Source organism: Schistocerca piceifrons, chromosome 2 (assembly GCF_021461385.2).
Source record: "Schistocerca piceifrons isolate TAMUIC-IGC-003096 chromosome 2, iqSchPice1.1, whole genome shotgun sequence".
Lineage (NCBI taxonomy): Eukaryota > Metazoa > Arthropoda > Insecta > Orthoptera > Acrididae > Schistocerca > Schistocerca piceifrons.
The window spans coordinates 385,245,742-385,264,952 of NC_060139.1; the positions used below are offsets into that span (position 1 = coordinate 385,245,742).

At 39.5% G+C, this 19,211-nt stretch overlaps 1 protein-coding gene across 1 annotated transcript in view; it reads left to right on the forward strand.

Annotated features, from left to right (window-relative positions):
- The window catches only part of LOC124777198, a 303,378-nt gene that overhangs the window by 244,453 nt on the left and 39,714 nt on the right, over positions 1-19,211 (forward strand). The window contains exons 17-18 of the mRNA XM_047252513.1: positions 5,275-5,348; positions 5,434-5,510. Of these exons, the coding sequence (XP_047108469.1) occupies positions 5,275-5,348; positions 5,434-5,510 (151 nt within the window). The remainder of the gene's footprint in view (positions 1-5,274; positions 5,349-5,433; positions 5,511-19,211) is intronic.

The following is a 19,211-nucleotide window of genomic DNA, read 5'->3' on the forward strand; positions in this document are numbered from 1 at the left end:
AACAGATAATTGCAGTATCCAAGAAGAAATCTTGGGAAGACTTTGGAAACAGTTGCAGACTTTGGGTCAAGCTGCTGGAAAACCAATCTGGAGTGTAATTAGCAGTCTTCGTAAGGGAGGTAAGAAGGAAATGACAAGTATTTTGGACAGGTCAGGAAAACTGCTGGTGAATCCTATTGATGCCTTGGGCAGATGGAGGAAATATTTTGAAGAGTTGCTCAATGTAAGTGAAAATACGATCAGTAATGTTTCAGATTTCGATGTACAATGGGATAGGAATGATGATGGAAATAGGATCACATTTGAGGAAGTGGAGAAAATGGTCAATAGATTGCAGTGCAATAAAGTGGCTGGGGTGGATGAAATTAAGTCGGAACTCATCAAATACAGTGGAATGTGAGGTCTTAAATGGCTACACAGGATAATTGAAATGGCGTGGGAGTCGGGACAGGTTCCATCAGACTGGACGAAAGCAGTAATCACACCAATCTTTAGGCATGGAAACAGAAAAGATTGTAACAACTACAGAGGTATCTCTTTAATCAGCGCTGTGGGTAAAATATTCTCAGGTGTTATTGAAAGGAAAGTGTGAGTATTAGTTGAGGACAAATTGGATGAAAATCAGTGTGGGTTTAGGCCTGTTAGAGGGTGTCAGGACCAGATATTTAGCTTACGGCAAATAATGGAGAAGTGTTATGAGTGGAACAGGGAATTGTATCTATGCTTTATAGATCTAGAAAAGGCATATGACCAGGTTCCTAGGAGGAAGTTATTGTCTGTTCTACGAGATTATGGAACAGGAGGCAAACTTTTGCAAGCAATTAAAGGTCTTTACATAGATAGTCAGGCAGCAGTTAGAGTTGACGGTAAATTGAGTTCATGGTTCAGAGTAATTTCAGGGGTAAGACAAGGCTGCAATCTGTCTCCACTGTTGTTCATATTATTTATGGATCATATGTTCAAAACAATAGACTGGCTGGGTGAGATTAAGATATGTGAACACAAAATAAGCAGTCTCGCATATGCAGATGACTTAGTTGTGATGGCAGATTCGATTGAAAAATTGCAAAGTAATATTTCAGAGCTAGATCAGAAATATAAAGACTATGGTATGAAGATTAGCATCTCCAAAATGGAAGTAATGTCAGTGCTAAAGAGATATAAACGGATTGAGTGCCAAATAGGAGGAACAAAGTTAGAACAGGTGGACAGTTTCAAGTACTCAGGATGCATATTCTCACAGGATGGCAACATAGTGAAAGAACTGGAAGCGAGGTGCAGCAAAGCTAATGCAGTGAGCGCTCAGCTACGATCTACTCTCTTCTGCAAGAAGGAAGTCAGTACCAAGACTAAGTTATCTGTGCACCGTTCAATCTTGTTGTATGTGAGCGAAAGCTGGGTGGATTCAGGTTACCTTATCAGTAAAGTTGAGGTTATGGATATGAAAGTAGCTAGGATAATTGCAGGTACTAGTAGATGGGAACAATGGCAGGAGGGTGTCCACAATGAGGAAATCAAAGAAAAACTGGGAATGTACTCTACAGATGTAGCAGTCAGGGCGAACAGGCTTAGATGGTGGGATCATGTTACACGCATAGAAGAAGCAAGGTTACCCACGAGACTCATGGGTTCAGCAGTAGAGGGTAGGAGGAGTCGGCATAGATCAAGGAGAAGGTACCTGGATTCGGTTAAGAATGACTTTAAAGTAATAGGCTTAACATCAGAAGAGGCACCAATGTTAGCACTGAATAGAGGATCATGGAGGAATTTTTTAAGGGTGACTATGCTCCAGACTGAATGCTGAAAGGGATAATCAGTCTTAGATGATGATGATGATGATGATGATGAAGCAGAGAATAACTTGGCACAAAATCACTGAAGTTTCGTAACCTTTACTAATACGTAACTAAATGCTAATGTCAACAAACTTTTAAACTTACTTTTGAAAGTTTTAACTAACTACCTAAACTCTGTATGACAGACACAAATTAATTTAACTTTGAATCGCTAAGTCTAGTCAAAAATAATGATCTACCCTCACACAAAATTCATGCCTAAAATGTAAACAAAAGTAATGACTACCGGCCTTTATGAAATACTTTCTTTTCGATCTAAATATGCTCAGAAAAGCAAAACCTTCAATACATAGCCTAGAGAAGTAATAAATGCACTAGTCTAAAATGTAATTTTAACTAAATTAACTCTTATTTCAATATTAATGAATTAACATAGCTTCATAGATGTGCGTTTGCCAGAGATATCCCTGTATACTATTTTGCACTTGCAACTGACTTCACGTACTCCAGGCGTGTGCAGCTTGTTGACAGCATCTTTCACATCTTTCATAGAGCCCAGCGCATCTCTGATTTGTTGCTGTATCTGTTGTTGGCATGATGTCAGCTTGACGGAGAACTTCAGCCACTTGTTCACTGACACCAAATATATGCATTATGTGGGTGATGTGCTATTGTTCCATCTCCTCCTCCACTGTGGTTTTGTTTTGCATACTGCCATGCATTGTTCTTTTATCATAATTATTTGGTCTGGAAGGGGATCATGGTGTCTGGAGTCCCTCTTTAGAGTGCCAGCAGATCTGAATGAGCCACTGGCCCAATAGTAAAGACACCACTCTGGTTATGGCCACCTACAACTGTGACCGAAATTTTGGGCTATGCGACATTATTTCCTGACAGTGTTTTATAAAAGATTGCAATGGCCATGGAAGCTTACACTTTCTCATTTAATCATTGCTAATGAAACCTGTCATTGTAGTACAGATCATCATTTTACCCATACCAAAGATGTCAAAAGTGTGTACTGGTGTCTCTCTCTCTCTCTCTCTCTTACACACACACACACACACACACACACACACACACACACAATCACCTTCAATTTTTCTATTTTTGCTGTGTCCATATTCAACAAAATTTTGAAAAAGGCAACAATTTATATGTAGTTGATTGTTGTGAACCCTATGAAACATGTAAAAACTCAGACTTCACCAACTTTTAAGTTAGTATGGTTTTTCTTTTTTAAGTACACACCCTAAGATATCCAATCACACACACCCTATCTGATCAAAAGAATGCTGACACCCCTGTGTAATGCAGAATTGACTACTAGATGTCATTTCTGGAAACCCAGAATCTACTATGTAGGAATCAACATGGATTCCGGAAACAGCGATCGTGTGAGACCCAACTCGCTTTATTTGTTCATGAGACCCAGAAAATATTAGATACAGGCTCCCAGGTAGATGCTATTTTTCTTGACTTCCGGAAGGCGTTCGATACAGTTCCGCACTGTCGCCTGATAAACAAAGTAAGAGCCTACGGAATATCAGACCAGCTGTGTGGCTGGATTGAAGAGTTTTTAGCAAACAGAACACAGCATGTTGTTATCAATGGAGAGACGTCTACAGACGTTAAAGTAACCTCTGGCGTGCCACAGGGGAGTGTTATGGGACCATTGCTTTTCACAATATATATAAATGACTTAGTATATAGTGTCGGAAGTTCCATGCGGCTTTTCGCGGATGATGCTGTAGTATACAGAGAAGTTGCAGCATTAGAAAATTGTAGCGAAATGCAGGAAGATCTGCAGCGGATAGGCACTTGGTGCAGGGAGTGGCAACTGACCCTTAACATAGACAAATGTAATGTATTGCGAATACATAGAAAGAAGGATCCTTTATTGTATGATTATATGATAGTGGAACAAACACTGGTAGCAGTTACTTCTGTAAAATATCTGGGAGTATGCTTGCGGAACGATTTGAAGTGGAATGATCATATAAAATTAATTGTTGGTAAGGCGGGTACCAGGTTGAGATTCATTGGGAGAGTCCTTAGAAAATGTAGTCCATCAACAAAGGAGGTGGCTTACAAAACACTCATTCGACCTATACTTGAGTATTGCTCATCAGTGTGGGATCCGTACCAGATCGGTCTGACGGAGGAGATAGAGAAGATCCAAAGAAGAGCGGCGCGTTTCGTCACAGGGTTATTTGGTAACCGTGAAAGCGTTACGGAGATGTTTAATAAACTCAAGTGGCAGACTATGCAAGAGAGGCGCTCTGCATCGCGGTGTAGATTGCTCGCCAGGTTTCGAGAGGGTGCGTTTCTGGATGAGGTATCGAATATATTGCTTCCCCCTACTTATACCTCCCGAGGAGATCACGAATGTAAAATTAGAGAGATTAGAGCGCGCACGGAGGCTTTCAGACGCGACTGGAACAGGAAAGGGAGGTAATGACAGTGGCACGTAAAGTGCCCTCCGCCACACACCGTTGGGTGGCTTGCGGAGTATCAATGTAGATGTAGATAAGAGCCAGGCCCACCAGTACAAAAGAAGGCAGGGGAATCGTTGTCAGTAGAGAAGCAGTAACAGGAAAATGGCTCAGCGACTTCGTACAAGGTCTAGTTGTTGGATGTCACCTGAGTAGTAAATCCATCAGGGACAATTCAACCCTTCTGAAGCTGCCCGAGTTGACTGTTGGTGACATGACATGTGAATGAACAGCCACAGCTAAACCAAGACCAGGCAAACATCATGTACTGATGGACAGGGACTGTCCTGCATTGCAGTGAGAGGGTGTAAAAAGTTATATGAAATCACTGGAAGGAATCACTTGTCCCAAAGTGCTGCCAACAGTCCAGCTACTGGAAAAACAATACCAGCTCAAAAGCTAGTAATGTCTCTGCTGTCACAGAACATCTTTCTATGTGCCATACATCAGCTGCAGCTGAGTGGTTGCCTTTCCTCACTTTTGTTTATTGTTTCCCTCCTACAATTTCTGATATTGTATTATTTTTGCTTTAAGTAATTCCCAATTTCCTATTCACACAAACAACATCCTTGCCTGTTTTTGCCTTAAATGATTCATTGCTGTTGTGTACATGACATAAGCTGTGCTTTGTATCTACAGAACAACTCTTTTGTCTCTACAAGAAGGAGTAATACATTACAATCACGATTAGTTTTTACTTGATGTGCAAATAGAAATTCATTTAATCACTTTTACATTTTAAATTTAATACTTAATTAAATATAAGAATTTGAAAGCACTCCATGTGTATTACGTGATGTAAGAAATACAACAAATTTAATTATTTTAAACAATCACAGTGCTGTTGTTTAGTGGGTATTAATGTTCTTTTCTTCTTCATATGTGGGTTTGACATTTGCACTAACTGGTATGTAGGTTCAGAGAAATTTCTGTGTCTATGATATGTTTTTTCCACATCACATCTTTTGTATCTCTGTTATTAGGGGCAGCATGTCCATACTATACAGAGGACGGATATGCAAGGGGGGACATTTCCATTGAATCACACACAGAAACTGTGAGTACTAATGTAAGTTAGACAGAGCTTTTGTATATGTTGTCTTTTTTTATGTGCCAGATGTTAATTAAATTCTTTTCTGCAGCATTTACAGATGGCAGGCAATGTATCACCAAAGACTGAACCACTTACACAAACATTGCAGACAGATGAAGGAACTAGGTAAGTCAATAGTTATTCAGTTAGTGAAGAACTGCAAGTGTACTACAAAGTATGGTAAAATATTACCAATTCAGCATTCTAATCTATAGATACAGTTTATAGGTACTTACAAGTGTAAAACCTCTTTGTCAGTAATGATTATTACAAGAGACATACTCAGCTTCTTTCAATATTTAGTAACTTGCTACCTTGAGGCAGAAAACTTGGTATACAATTTGTTAATGCATGCTGCTAGTCATCAGGGACAAATACAACACTGATACAAATGTAGATATCTGCTTAAACTACAGAAAAGCCTTCAACAAAAGGCCTGTCTGTTTGCTAATAACAATGTAGGCTCGAATAGCATTTCCATCCCAAACGTGTATCAGGACCGAAGATGTTTCAGTACGTAGGATCCAAAATTTTGTGTTCAGCGGAGAAATTACTTTGGACGTCTAAGTATTGATGGATATTCCATAAACATATGTAATGTGGGGACTTCAGCTCTCACAATATATTTATTTGATAAGTTTGCTCGTTGTTTCATGTGGCTTGCTAAGAACATGTTACTGTTAGGAATATGCCATTAGTTATTTGGAGAGTTGTTCTTGTAGGTGTACACTAGCTTTTGTTGCTTGAAGAACGTGTGATGTGAATTACGGAAGATGGAGTATATAGTGGAAAAAATTAACACTTCACTATGCTATTATTGTGAATTTAATAGCAGAGTACAGACACATGGAGCTGTTTGAAACCTTTGTTACTTTTGTTCCCTTTGTGGGAAAAAAAAGACTTTTGAGTAAAGTATGGAAAGAATTATTTACCATATACAAGGTGAGTTCTGATGATTTTCTGAGCACTCTAAGTCACAATGGTCCATATAAACCCTTTTGAGAATTTCCAGATACGTTAAATAAGATGGCACTGTGGTAAGACACTGGACTAATATTTAGAAGTGTGGCAGTTCAAGTCCCTGTCTGGCCATTCAAATTTAGGTTTTCTGTGTTTTTCCTAAATAATTTAAGGCAAATGCTGGAAAGTTTGCTCTAATGGGTATGACTGATTTCCCCATCCTTCCCTAATCAGAGCTTATCCTCCATCTCCAATGATTTCAGACCGAACGAGGTAGCGCAGTGGTTAGCACACTGGACTCGCATTTGGGAGGACGATGGTTCAATCCCGCATCCGGCCATCCTGATTTAGGTTTTCCGTGATTTCCCTAAATCGCTCCAGGCAAATGCCGGGATGGTTCCTTTGAAAGGGCATGGCAGACTTCCTTCCCTGTCCTTCCCTAATCCGATGAGACCGATGACATCGCTGTTTGGTCTCTTCCCCCAAACAATCCAATCCAATCCAATGATTTCATTGATGTGACATTAAACCCTAAGCTTCGTATCTTCTTAAATTCGTGACATATGTGGTATTTGCATTCCATGCTCAGTGTTTGAAAACAGCTGTTGGGTTTGACATACTTGAAATTAATGGTACAAAATTAAACTCCATCCAAACAGGCCTTGGAAGCCTCAATGGTTTCGACTGACCAACATATCATTATCAGGCATTAGGTGTCACTGGCTGCAGATGTAGAGGGGCATGTAGTCAGTAGACTGCACTCGCATCTGTTGTCAATTTTTGTGACCAGAGCCGCTACTTCTCAGTCAAGTAGCATCCCCATTGGCCTCACAAGGGCCAAGTGCATCCTGCTTGTCAACAGCACTCGACAGACGCTGACGGTCACCCATCCAAGTGTTAGCCAAGCCCGACAGTGCTTAACTTCAGTGATCAGACAGGAACCAGTGTTACCACTGCAGCAAGCCTGTTGACTTATAAAAGTAAGATGATGACAATTTCTCTGTCTCTTCTGGCTTGTTGTCAGTGGGATAGGTAAAAATTTTGACTGTCTGTCTCAAAAGTTGTCACATATGATAAAAATGGTAAATTAGAAAGTAAAGAATAGCTGATTGCTAATAAAAACAGTATCCTTACAAAAGTTAATACTAGTCATCAAAATAGGATGAAATAAATTTTTGAACTAGAGAAGGTGTCATATACTATGAATGGCTTCCTTCAGTTATGATCATAACTGTCTGGCATTTGTTGGTAGCATCCTATATGTTTTGAGACTAAAATATGAGAGAAGAAAAAGAAGACCAAAGAAGAAAGAAGACTGCTGCAGTATGATGCAATCAGTTAGGTTGCCCATATTCTTCTGATCTTACCATCTCAAATATCCACTATTTCCATTTTTGCATGATCCACCAAACAGAAAAAAATACTGAGAAGTGGACAGGCACATATGCAGGACAAAGAAATGCTCAGCTTTTGGATTAAGTCCTCCAGATCACTTGTGCTCTCTCTCTCTCTCTCTCTCTCTCTCACTCACTCACTCACACACACACACACACACACACACACACACACACACACAATTTTCATGAGTAACCTGGCTTTTGATGGGATGGGAAATGCTAGTGACAGAGGTGGAATAGGTTGCATATACATCTTTCCAAAATATGTGTCTCAGCTGTGGGACCGTTAAGTACAGAAAGGGCGTAGGGACAGGGTAATATTTTGTGATGGATTGCACTGTTTGTGGAGGATGGAGTACCCCTTTAAAAGGAGAGGAAAGTATTGTGATGAGGGTATTCCTCATTTCAGGTCACAGCAAGATGTTTTTGGAATCCTAGTGAAGAACAAAGTCCACTGTTCCAGTCACAAATGGTGTAGAATGGAAAATGGGTATTCCACCAGGGTTGGTCAGCAAGATTCTGAAAGTGTTGGATGCTCATGGATCTAAGGCAAGGGAAGCCTGTTTGTGGAGAAGGTGGGAAATTATCTTTTGCTAAGGGCTTGGCAAGACCTTCACTGTACTGGGAGAGGGGCTGTTTGTCCCTGCTGATGTGACATTGTTGAGTAAATATCCAGTATGGGAAGATCTTTTTGGTGTGGAATGGCAGGCAGCCATCACAGTCAAGTTATTACCAGTGATTGGTTGGTATGAAGCTAAGATCTTTGGAAACCATAAATAGGAAGGATGATGGCTCATTCAATTGAGCAGAACTATGTGAAATGAATTGTGAGAGAATGAAAGCTTGACATGATGCCAAGTGAAGATATCAGTGACAACTATAATTTTAGTATTTTTATTTTAGACTATCGTCACATTTGTGTTATTAATAATTACCAGTTATTTGTACTGTGCTCAGTCTTATGGGGGCTGAAAATGTTCAAAAATGGAACAAAATCAGTAATCATTATAGGCATTGACTATAGACTAAAATAAAAAGTATTAAAATTGTGGGAAAAGATTTAGAAATTTTGGAGAGGCGAGAATTAGCATCCACACCTGTGTCCATGTAATTGAGATGAAATCAGTGAATCAGAACCAAGTAACAGGCTGTAGGAATCTGAACGACTAGCTGTGTCATGTCCTATGAACAGATCGGTACAGGACAGTATCGTTGTTGATGTGTGGATTTGTTAGTAGGTGATATCTTTCAGTTGAAGCAGGTAAGGATAAGGATATAATGGTCATAGTTACCAGGAAGAAGGTGAGAGCTTGTAATCAGTTGGATGTTGAAACAGGCAATGTTCGTTAAAATCAACTTGAAGGGTGTTGGGGTAGAGCAGGTCCATTCAGTGTCCAGTGCAGAGCAGTCAGAGGTAAAATGAATGACAGATGAGAGCAACATTACGAGTGATGGGCCACATTGGCTGATGTCCCCAGTTACTAGTTTATATTGTGAGATGGAAGACAGACAGTTGTTGTAAGAGCAGATCTTCAATGCTATCTATTTTTAATACTTTGCAGGAGGGTCTGAATCTTTTTGCATGATTGTAATGGTTATGCAAAATGTAAAGTGTGCTTAATATAGTAAACCGTATCAATAAATTAAATTGCAGATTAGTATGATGAATACTTCACTGGTGAGAGTGGGGTAGTAAGCCAGCAAGGCAGTAAGTCAGCCTGTCAAACAAAATAAGTAACCACATAATTTAAAAATAGGCAATTTAAGTAAAATGATGGCAGTAGCATGAAATAACTCTATTTTTGCTTCAACTGCAATTTGGATTTTAGTTTTGTGATCTTTTGTAACTGATATGTTTTGATAAAATGTGTCCTGTTATTTATGGGCTGCATGTCATCTAGGAGAATAAGTTATAAAATTTTTCGTAAGGTAGCTGTTGATTTGAAAGTGCATAAAAAGATGACGTAATTAAAGCCTATAGAATTATGTCAAAAACTGGTTCTCTTTTCTCGTAATATTGTTGAGAAAATTTACAGAACTGGCATTTGTGAGAGACTGCGGAACAATCCTGCTTCCAACAACATAAGGACTGACATGGCAAGAAAAGAGAAATCAGGGTTCACTCAGAAGCATACAGTCAGTCATTTTTCCCCTCATTCCATTTGTGAGTGGTACAGAAAGAGAATTACTAGCTGTAGTAGAAGGTACACACTGGCATGCATTGTAAGGTCTCGTGCAGAATGTCTGTGTAGATGAAATGTCTGCCTTCAGCTGCCAGAGACTGGTGTCGTGTGTGTGTGTGTGTGTGTGTGTGTGTGTGTGTGTGTGTGTGTGTGTGGTTTTGTCTGTTTTCAACAAAGGCCTTGTTGGCCGAAAGCTCATTTTGTAGCAGTCTTTTTGTTGCGCCTATCTGCGACTCAGCATCTCCGCTATATGGTGAGTAGCAACTATCCTTCTCATAATATTGTTACATTCCATCCTGAAGATGTGGTGTGGTGGATGAACAAGTACTTTTGTCGCATACGACCAAATGTTTCCCAAGAAAAGTGACTCATAGCTAGCATATGTACAGCTGTGGGCCATAAAATATGTTTGCTGACTATCAATTGACTGAAGTCTTCACTATTACCATTTACCTTTATTGCGAGTGAGGTTTCAGTGGATGATTTTTTCAAAAGAGTGTTAGCTGACAGAAAATGATTTAATAGCTTGCAACAAAGTTTGACTTCCTCTTGAGACAAATATGTGCTCATTTAGTTAAGTGTGAAAATGGGATTGTTGCATTGAGCAATTGTTCCTTGTTCCCCTTCCTATAATTGTGAAAAGGCAAAAACAGATATTGAATTTTTTTCTAGGGTCCAGTGCCTTTGTTGCAATAAATATTGAGGGAATGGTGTTGCTGAAGATATTTAGAGGCTGGTAATTTTCATAGTAAGTACACAGATTTGGTAAAAAAGCTATTTGTTCTTCTTATTTTATGCACAAGCAAGCACTTAGGTTGCACTGAATTTTTTTGGCTATGGGTGCTGTCATGAACTTTCTAGTATTATTCATGCTGTAGCATTTAATTGCTTTGTATTCATGGAGAAATAAGCAGTTTTAGTTTGTGGGGAAGCACTGATATGTACTCTGTAGAAGCAGTGCAGAAAAATGAATTTCAAACTATTCATTGGGCAAACAAATACTGCGATATGTGGAGAAGTTAACAGTGTGATACTTCAGTAATGGCCACTGATATGCCAACAGCACTAGTTGCTGGATTTAACATTCTTGCACAGTTCTTTTATTCCACACATTATACATTTGATGGTATTTGGTTCTAACATGTGTTTCACGCTGTGCTTTGAAATTATGAGGTACCACTGTCAGTATGTTTTATGGGTATGTTATTTGGTGATACTTTTATCCAGTAACAATAACAGAATCATTTCTATACCAACTCAGAGAATTATGTGTGTTAATTTCTCCATCACTCACAAATTTATTTCCAGTGACATACAGTGGCATCCCAGACCCCTGTGGCACCATTTCCATTGCTTGGAATTCCACCTCATTCAGATGTACCCTTAACATGGTCACTTGTTTGTGGTCACTAGTGAAAAAGTGCATAATTATAAAATAAAAGTTTAGATGATGGATCAAAGAATGCATGCTTATCATTGTAACAGTGTTTATAATCGATTTTTCACACAGGATTACTGATGATCAGAGCTCTGTGAATGTGAACATCTGCTTAATATCTGCTGGGATAAAAATTAAACTTACAGTATAATTGTTACAGTTCACAAGGCAAATTTTAGTGATGTCAACTGTTAGTGGTTGACATTGTTACTCTGTGTAACATAATTCTTACATTACAATTGCCTTTGTGTTAATTCACATGTGGTTCATAATATACAAATTACAGTAGCTGCAGTTGCAATGTATAACAGAATGTCTATTTATTAAACAGTGTTTTCTGGAACACCAGTCAGTATTATGAAAACATATATTTCACTTCTTTATATAGATTTGTGTTTTGTAAGCAAAAAATACAACATGAAATCTGATATGCATGAGAATGCACTCTATTGTTCTGCACTGAGTACACATATCAGTTTTTGTGTGCATCAGGCTGGGATTAAAATCCAGACCCATATCATTCTTGGACAGTATGCTGCCAACTGTGCCATCCCTGCCACTCTCGGAGGCTGTGTATCACTATTGTAGAGCATCTGCAGAGTTTGGAAGGAATAGAAAAAAAAACCTTGGGTAGTCAGAGCTTTGTCTGTCAATGAGCAATGCTTAGCTAGCACACATAGTAGGTACTCATGAATGTCAAACATCAGAGTTAATGTACTGGTTTGGCACATATAATTACCTGAAATGTTTAATTGGTGTATCATACAACAATGTTAGAGAGAAACATAACATATCCAGTCTAATAACTTCCTTCTTATAAAAAGTGGTAAGACATTTTATTATATAGAATACAATGGAAATTAAGCATACAAGCAAGAGATCTTAGTTGGTGAAACATCTTCCCTGCCTTTCAGGGTCTGTTATATGAACAGAAATCACTGTTCATTGAAATTGTCATTAGTTATGAGGCAACCGTGTAAATTCTCTTATCAGGTGAGGTCCTGCAGCCATTAAGACTGAGATTGACATATGTGAGGATGGCAGTTCATTTTCCCGTCTGACCATCCACATTTAGGTTTTATGTGGTTTCCCTAAATCGCATAAGGGAGTGTCCGGTTTCTTTTTCCAATCCGAGCTTGTGCTTCATCTCAAATAACCTTTTTCATTGAAGGGATATTCAACTGCATTCTTCCTTCCTACTGTCAGCACTGAAATGTTATGTAATTTCAATGTTTTTGTGCCATGTGATGCTAGTTTTTTAGATTTATAGCAGGAATATTGTTTATTAACCTATAATCTGCTCTACACCTACATATATACTCCACTAACAAATGTACTATGCAGAGTGAAGGATGCTTCGTTCCAGTATTAACCATTCTCTGTGTCCGCCTCAGTAGTTGCACAGTCAGCATGGCAGATTGCTAACCAAAGGAAGTCTGTGTTCAATTCCTGGCTGGGTCAGAGATTTTCTCCTCTCAGTGGTTGGTTGTTGTGTTAACATTCAATTATTGTGATGGCTGTATAGGCATGTCCCAAAAGCCAATAATAATAACTATTACCACAACTATTCCATTCACATAAGAAAACAGTAAAATAGTTGCACACCCTATCACAGATAGCAGCTCTCTAAATTTACCCAACAGAATTTCATAAGGACAGAATTACCTTTTTCCATATTTTTTGTCAGTTATACCAACTTGATGCAGTCCTATCACAGTGTCTGTGTATTCATTCCATTTCTGCTGCCAGTTCCTCTTGATCATGACCCCACGTACAGGAGTAGTAGTCTAGAATAAATTGCTCTGACATCTATGCAGCATCCTTCACAGATGCACTGCACTTTTCCAGATTTCCCACAATGAGTCTGGATCTTCCATTTGTCTTCCCTACAACTGATTTCACATTTTCATTTAATTTGTTCCCAAATATTACCCCAACTTCAGGTGTTTACCACTAGTGTTGTAATAGTTACTTATGGGCGTTATCTTGTGTGTCTCCACATTTTAACAGAGCTTTGATTCAGTACACTACCTAGAAGTACTGCCTAAATTGGTCTGCATTTCCATCCAGCCACCAAGCAATGATACTTCCTCGTAGACAAGAGCTTTATTATAATGATGCAAAACTAAGAAAGCAGTTGCATGATGTGCTCTATGGAGAGAAGGACTTTGCCAGTGTGCTTTCTGTCTCTGTCCCCTGCCACAATCTCCTCCTGTTGTCTGTCCTGGTAATGGACAATGCTGAGGTATACACCATCCTGGCCTGATGTTTTTGCTAATGATTCTCACTAAAATCAATTACATTGCTGTCACTTCTTAATGTACTACTTGTTGTGTTTGTTTTATACCACCCAACATAAACACTACAGTGGCTAAGCACCCTCACCATACCTAAACTAACATTAAATCAATGATAAAAATTCTATGCACACCGTGAAGAATGTGCCACAAACAACTTTGGTAGAATGATGTTACTGGTTTGAGCATCAGATGCTGCACTGCTGCTTGCCACTGCCCATCAACCCATGCCCCCACCTTTTTAAGTACACATCACTACAGTAAAAAATCTGACATTGCTGATGTGACCTTATATTATGCATTTTTGTCCTTTACTGAGAACATCAGTGATCCTATTACAATTCCTCGATACATACATCACATGACTTCATTTCTGTTGAGATTCACTGGTATCTGTTAGTGACCTCTGTCAGCAAAATATTATGTGAGTTAATCACTTATCACCCCCCCCCCCCCCATGAACCATGGACCTTGCCGGTGGTGGGGAGGCTTGCGTGCCTCAGCGATACAGATGGCCGTACATTAGGTGCAACCACAACAGAGGGGTATCTGTTGAGAGGCCAGACAAACATGTGGTTCCTGAAGAGGGGCAGCAGCCTTTTCAGTAGTTGCAGGGGCAACAGTCTGGATGATTGACTGATCTGGCCTTGTAACATTAACCAAAACGGCCTTGCTGTGCTGGTACTACGAACGGCTGAAAGCTAGGGGAAACTACAGCCGTAATTTTTCCCGAGGACATGCAGCTTTACTGTATGATTAAATGATGATGGCGTCCTCTTGGGTAAAATATTACGGAGGTAAAATAGTCCCCCATTCGGACCGTGCGGGGACTACTCAAGAGAACGTCATTATCAGGAGAAAGAAAACTGGCATTCTATGGATCGGAGCGTGGAATGTCAGATCCCTTAATCGGGCAGGTAGGTTAGAAAATTTAAAAAGGGAAATGGATAGGTTAAAGTTGATATAATGGGAATTAGTGAAGTTCGGTGGCAGGAGGAACAAGACTTTTGGTCAGGTGATTACAGGGTTATAAATACAAAATCAAATAGGGGTAATGCAAGAGTAGGTTTAATAATGAATAAAAAATAAGGAGTGCGGGTTAGCTACTACAAACAGCATAGTGAACGCATTATTGTGGCCAAGATAGACACAAAGCACATGCCTACTACAGTAGTACAAGTTTATATGCCAACTAGCTCTGCAGATGATGAAGAAATAGATGAAATGTATGACGAGATAAAAGAAATTATTCAGGTAGTGAAGGGAGACGAAAATTTAATAGTCATGGGTGACTGGAATTCGTCAGTAGGAAAAGGGAGAGAAGGAAACATAGTAGGTGAATATGGATTGGGGGGAAGGAATGAGAGAGGAAGCCGCCTTGTAGAATTTTGCACAGAGCATAACTTAATCATAGCTAACACTTGGTTCAAGAATCATAAAAGAAGGTTGTATACTTGGGAGAATCCTGGAGATACTAAATAGTATCAGATACATTATATAATGGTAAGACAGAGATTTAGGAACCAGGTTTTAAATTGTAAGACATTTCCTGGGGCAGATGTGGATTCTGACCACAATCTATTGGTTATGAACTGCAGATTGAAACTGAAGAAACTGCAAAAAGGTGGGAATTTAAGAAGATGGGACCTGGATAAACTGAAAGAACCAGAGGTAGAGAGTTTCAGGGAGAGCATAAGGGAACAATTGACAGGAATGGGGGAAAGAAATACAGTAGAAGAAGAATGGGTAGCTCTGAGGGATCAAGTAGTGAAGGCAGCAGACGATCAAGTAGGTAAAAAGATGAGGGCTAATAGAAATCCTTGGGTAACAGAAGAAATATTGAATTTAATTGATGAACCGAGAAAATATAAAAATGCAGTAAATGAAGCAGCCAAAAAGGAATACAAACGTCTCAAAAATGATATCGACAGGAAGTGCAAAATGGCTAAGCAGGGATGGCTAGAGGACAAATGTAAGGATGTAGATGCTTGTCTCACTAGGGGTAAGATAGATACTGCCTACAGGAAAATTAAAGAGACCTTTGGAGAGAAGAGAACCACTTGTATGAATATCAAGAGCTCAGATGGCAACCCAGTTCTAAGCAAAGAAGGGAAGGCAGAAAGGTGGAAGGAGTATATAGAGGGTCTATACAAGGGCGATGTACTTGAGGACAATATTATGGAAATGGAAGAGGATGTAGATGAAGACGAAATGGGAGATAAGATACTGCTTGAAGAGTTTGACAGAGCACTGAAAGACCTGAGTCGAAACAAGGCCCCGGGAGTAGACAACATTCCATTAGAACTACTGATGGCCTCGGGAGAGCCAGTCATGACAAAACTCTACCATCTGGTGAGCACGATGTATGAGACAGGCGAAATACCCTCAGACTTCAAGAAGAATATAATAATTCCAATCCCAAACAAAGCAGGTGTTGACAGATGTGAAAATTACCGAACTATCAGTTTAATAAGTCACAGCTGCAAAATTCTAACGCGAATTCTTTACAGACGAATGGAAAAACTGGTAGAAGCCGACCTCGGGGAAGATCAGTTTGGATTCCGTAGAAATGTTGGAACACGTGAGGCAATACAGACCTTACGACTTATCTTAGAAGAGAGATTAAGAAAAGGCAAACCTACGTTTCTAGCATTTGTAGACTTAGAGAAAGCTTTTGACAATGTTAACTGGAATACTCTCTTTCAAATTCTGGAGGTGGCAGGGGTAAAATACAGGGAGCGAAAGGCTATTTACAATTTGTACAGAAACCAGATGGCAGTTATAAGAGTCGAGGGGCATGAAAGGGAAGCAGTGGTTGGGAAACGAGTGAGACAGTGTTGTAGCCTTTCCCCGATGTTATTCGATCTGTATATTGAGCAAGCAGTAAAGGAAACAAAAGAAAAATTCGGAGTAGGTATTAAAATTCATGGAGAAGAATTAAAAACTTTGACGTTCGCCGATGACATTGTAATTCTGTCAGAGACAGCAAAGGACTTGGAAGAGTAGTTGAACGGAATGGACAGTGTCTTGAAAGGAGGATATAAGATGAGCATCAATAAAAGCAAAACTAGTATAATGGAATGTAGTCTAATTAAGTCGGGTAATGTAGACTGGCAATGGCAAGGAATGCGTTTCTCAAGAAGAGAAATTTGTTAACATCGAGTATAGATTTAAGTGTCAGGAAGTCGTTTCTGAAAGTATTTGTATGGAGTGTAGCCATGTATGGAAGTGAAACATGGACGATAACTAGTTTGGACAAGAAGAGAATAGAAGCTTTCGAAATGTGGTGCTACAGAAGAATGCTGAAGATAAGGTGGGTAGATCACGTAACTAATGAGGAGGTATTGAATAGGATTGGGGAGAAGAGAAGTTTGTGGCACAACTTGACTAGAAGAAGGGATCGGTTGGTAGGACATGTTTTGAAGCATCGAGGGATCACAAATTTAGCATTGGAGGGCACCGTGGAGGGTAAAAATCGTAGAGGGAGACCAAGAGATGAATACACTAAGCAGATTCAGAACGATGTAGGTTGCAGTAGGTACTGGGAGATGAAAAAGCTTGCACAGGATAGAGTAGCATGGAGAGCTGCATCAAACCAGTCTCAGGACTGAAGACCACAACAACAACAATCACTTATCAGATATAATATTCCATACTGATGTTCTTTTATGTGATGATGCTACTGCCAAATAGCTGTATACATATTTTTATTATTTCCACTATCGTGATTTCAGCTTTTAAGCCATTATCACATGCAGCTGGGGAACTTATTAGTACACATGAAACATGTCTGTGTGAAACATAATCAAAATATTACAATTCGTATCTAATTATAAAAACCATATGTCTCATCTGAATTTTCACAGCTGAATCACAAAAATGGTTCAAATGGCTCTGAGCACTATGGGACTCAACTGCTGTGGTCATAAGTCCCCTAGAACTTAGAACTACTTAAACCTAACTAACCTAAGGACAGCACACAACACCCAGCCATCACGAGGCAGAGAAAATCCCTGACCCCGCCGGGAATCGAACCCGGGAACCCGGGCGTGGGAAGCGAGAACGCTACCGCACGACCACGAGATGCGGGCACTGAATCACACTCTCAGTTCTTGTTCAGACACTTTGCTGTCATATTTCATGACAATATGTCTATATATCTAGTTTTTATGTGGATAACTGCCTGTTAAAACATAGAAATGAAACTGTTTCTCCTGAAATAGGCAAAATTCCTGTTGTCGGTAGATTACTTTGCGTTGCAAGCTTATCATGTTTGCAGTGAATCTGTATGATGTCACCATATGATGTGATGCTGCAAGTGCTAATGCTGTCATGATTGTGGCCATGGGCAAAGTCATCTTCTTAGATGTGATCACAAGAGATTTGTCTAAATCCTGTGAACTGTTAAATCAAACCCCAGCTACTTGACATAAGTCCAAAGTCCAGTTCTGCTTATCAATGTCGTGGTGGTCCTGAAAGTAAGGCCCAGAGTGAATCCTCTGTGGAGTCCACTCAAACCTCAGTGTCTCCTCTCAGTGTACTTACTTTGATCAATCAATGAAAAGGCCTTACTGTTTCTGCAATCAGGGGATTGGAATTGAGCCCAAATGCCAATCAGAAACATCCTTTTGCAACTGAAATTTTCTCATGTGCAGCTGTGGCAATACATCAGAAATTGAAGTGCTGCCCAGCAACAGTACAAAACTGTAGTTTCACTCAAACCCACTGGGGCCAGTTAGGAACTCAAGAGGCTTCCATCTCTCCATATTCCTAAGCCTTCTGTCCTAAATTTTCTGAACTCAATGCTGAGTCCACCTGTCCTGCAGAATACTTTTGTCCTGCCCGAACCCTGGGTTAGGCTGGCAGAGCTGAATTGTGTTTACTCCTGCCTCTGTGGTGAACTCGGTTCTGAGTTGCAGTTAGTGTGCCTGTCCTGTGTGCAGGGAAGATTATTCCTCAAGTTGGAGGTTCTCATGAGCTGAAAACAACAAGTTACAGAAGCTCTTGTAAACTTGAGTAACAACATGTTTCTCCAGGATCAGAATAGAGTTGAAATAAAAGTCCCTAATCTCTCATTTAGTTAAGTGCAAAAACAATTTAATCAAGAAAAGCAAATAATGTCTGAACTGAAAGAGAGAGTGTGGGTGATAGGCAAGATGTATGCAACTCATTTTTAGAATAGAAATGAAAGTGTGAGAGGACAATGTGTCACAGACAAATGCCTCACAACTGCACTTGATAGTGGCTCAAAAGTCGAAGTCACAAGAGTGGAAATAATAAGAAAAACATAGTCAAATGATGGCAGAATTATGTCATTTAAAAATATTCCATATGATAATATCTTGGTTATCACAGAGTAGTGTGGTATAGTATTGATTGCTTGATGGAAATCTGTGAAGAAGAAATCTACCTGTTCACCTACATCAAAATCATTTGTGATTGAATAATATCCGTGATTGTATGTGTGTTGTTTCCAGAATCTGCATTGATTCTTCTTCATAAATGAAGGTTAGTGGTATTGTTGGACAGTTCTGTGCTTTATTTCATTTATG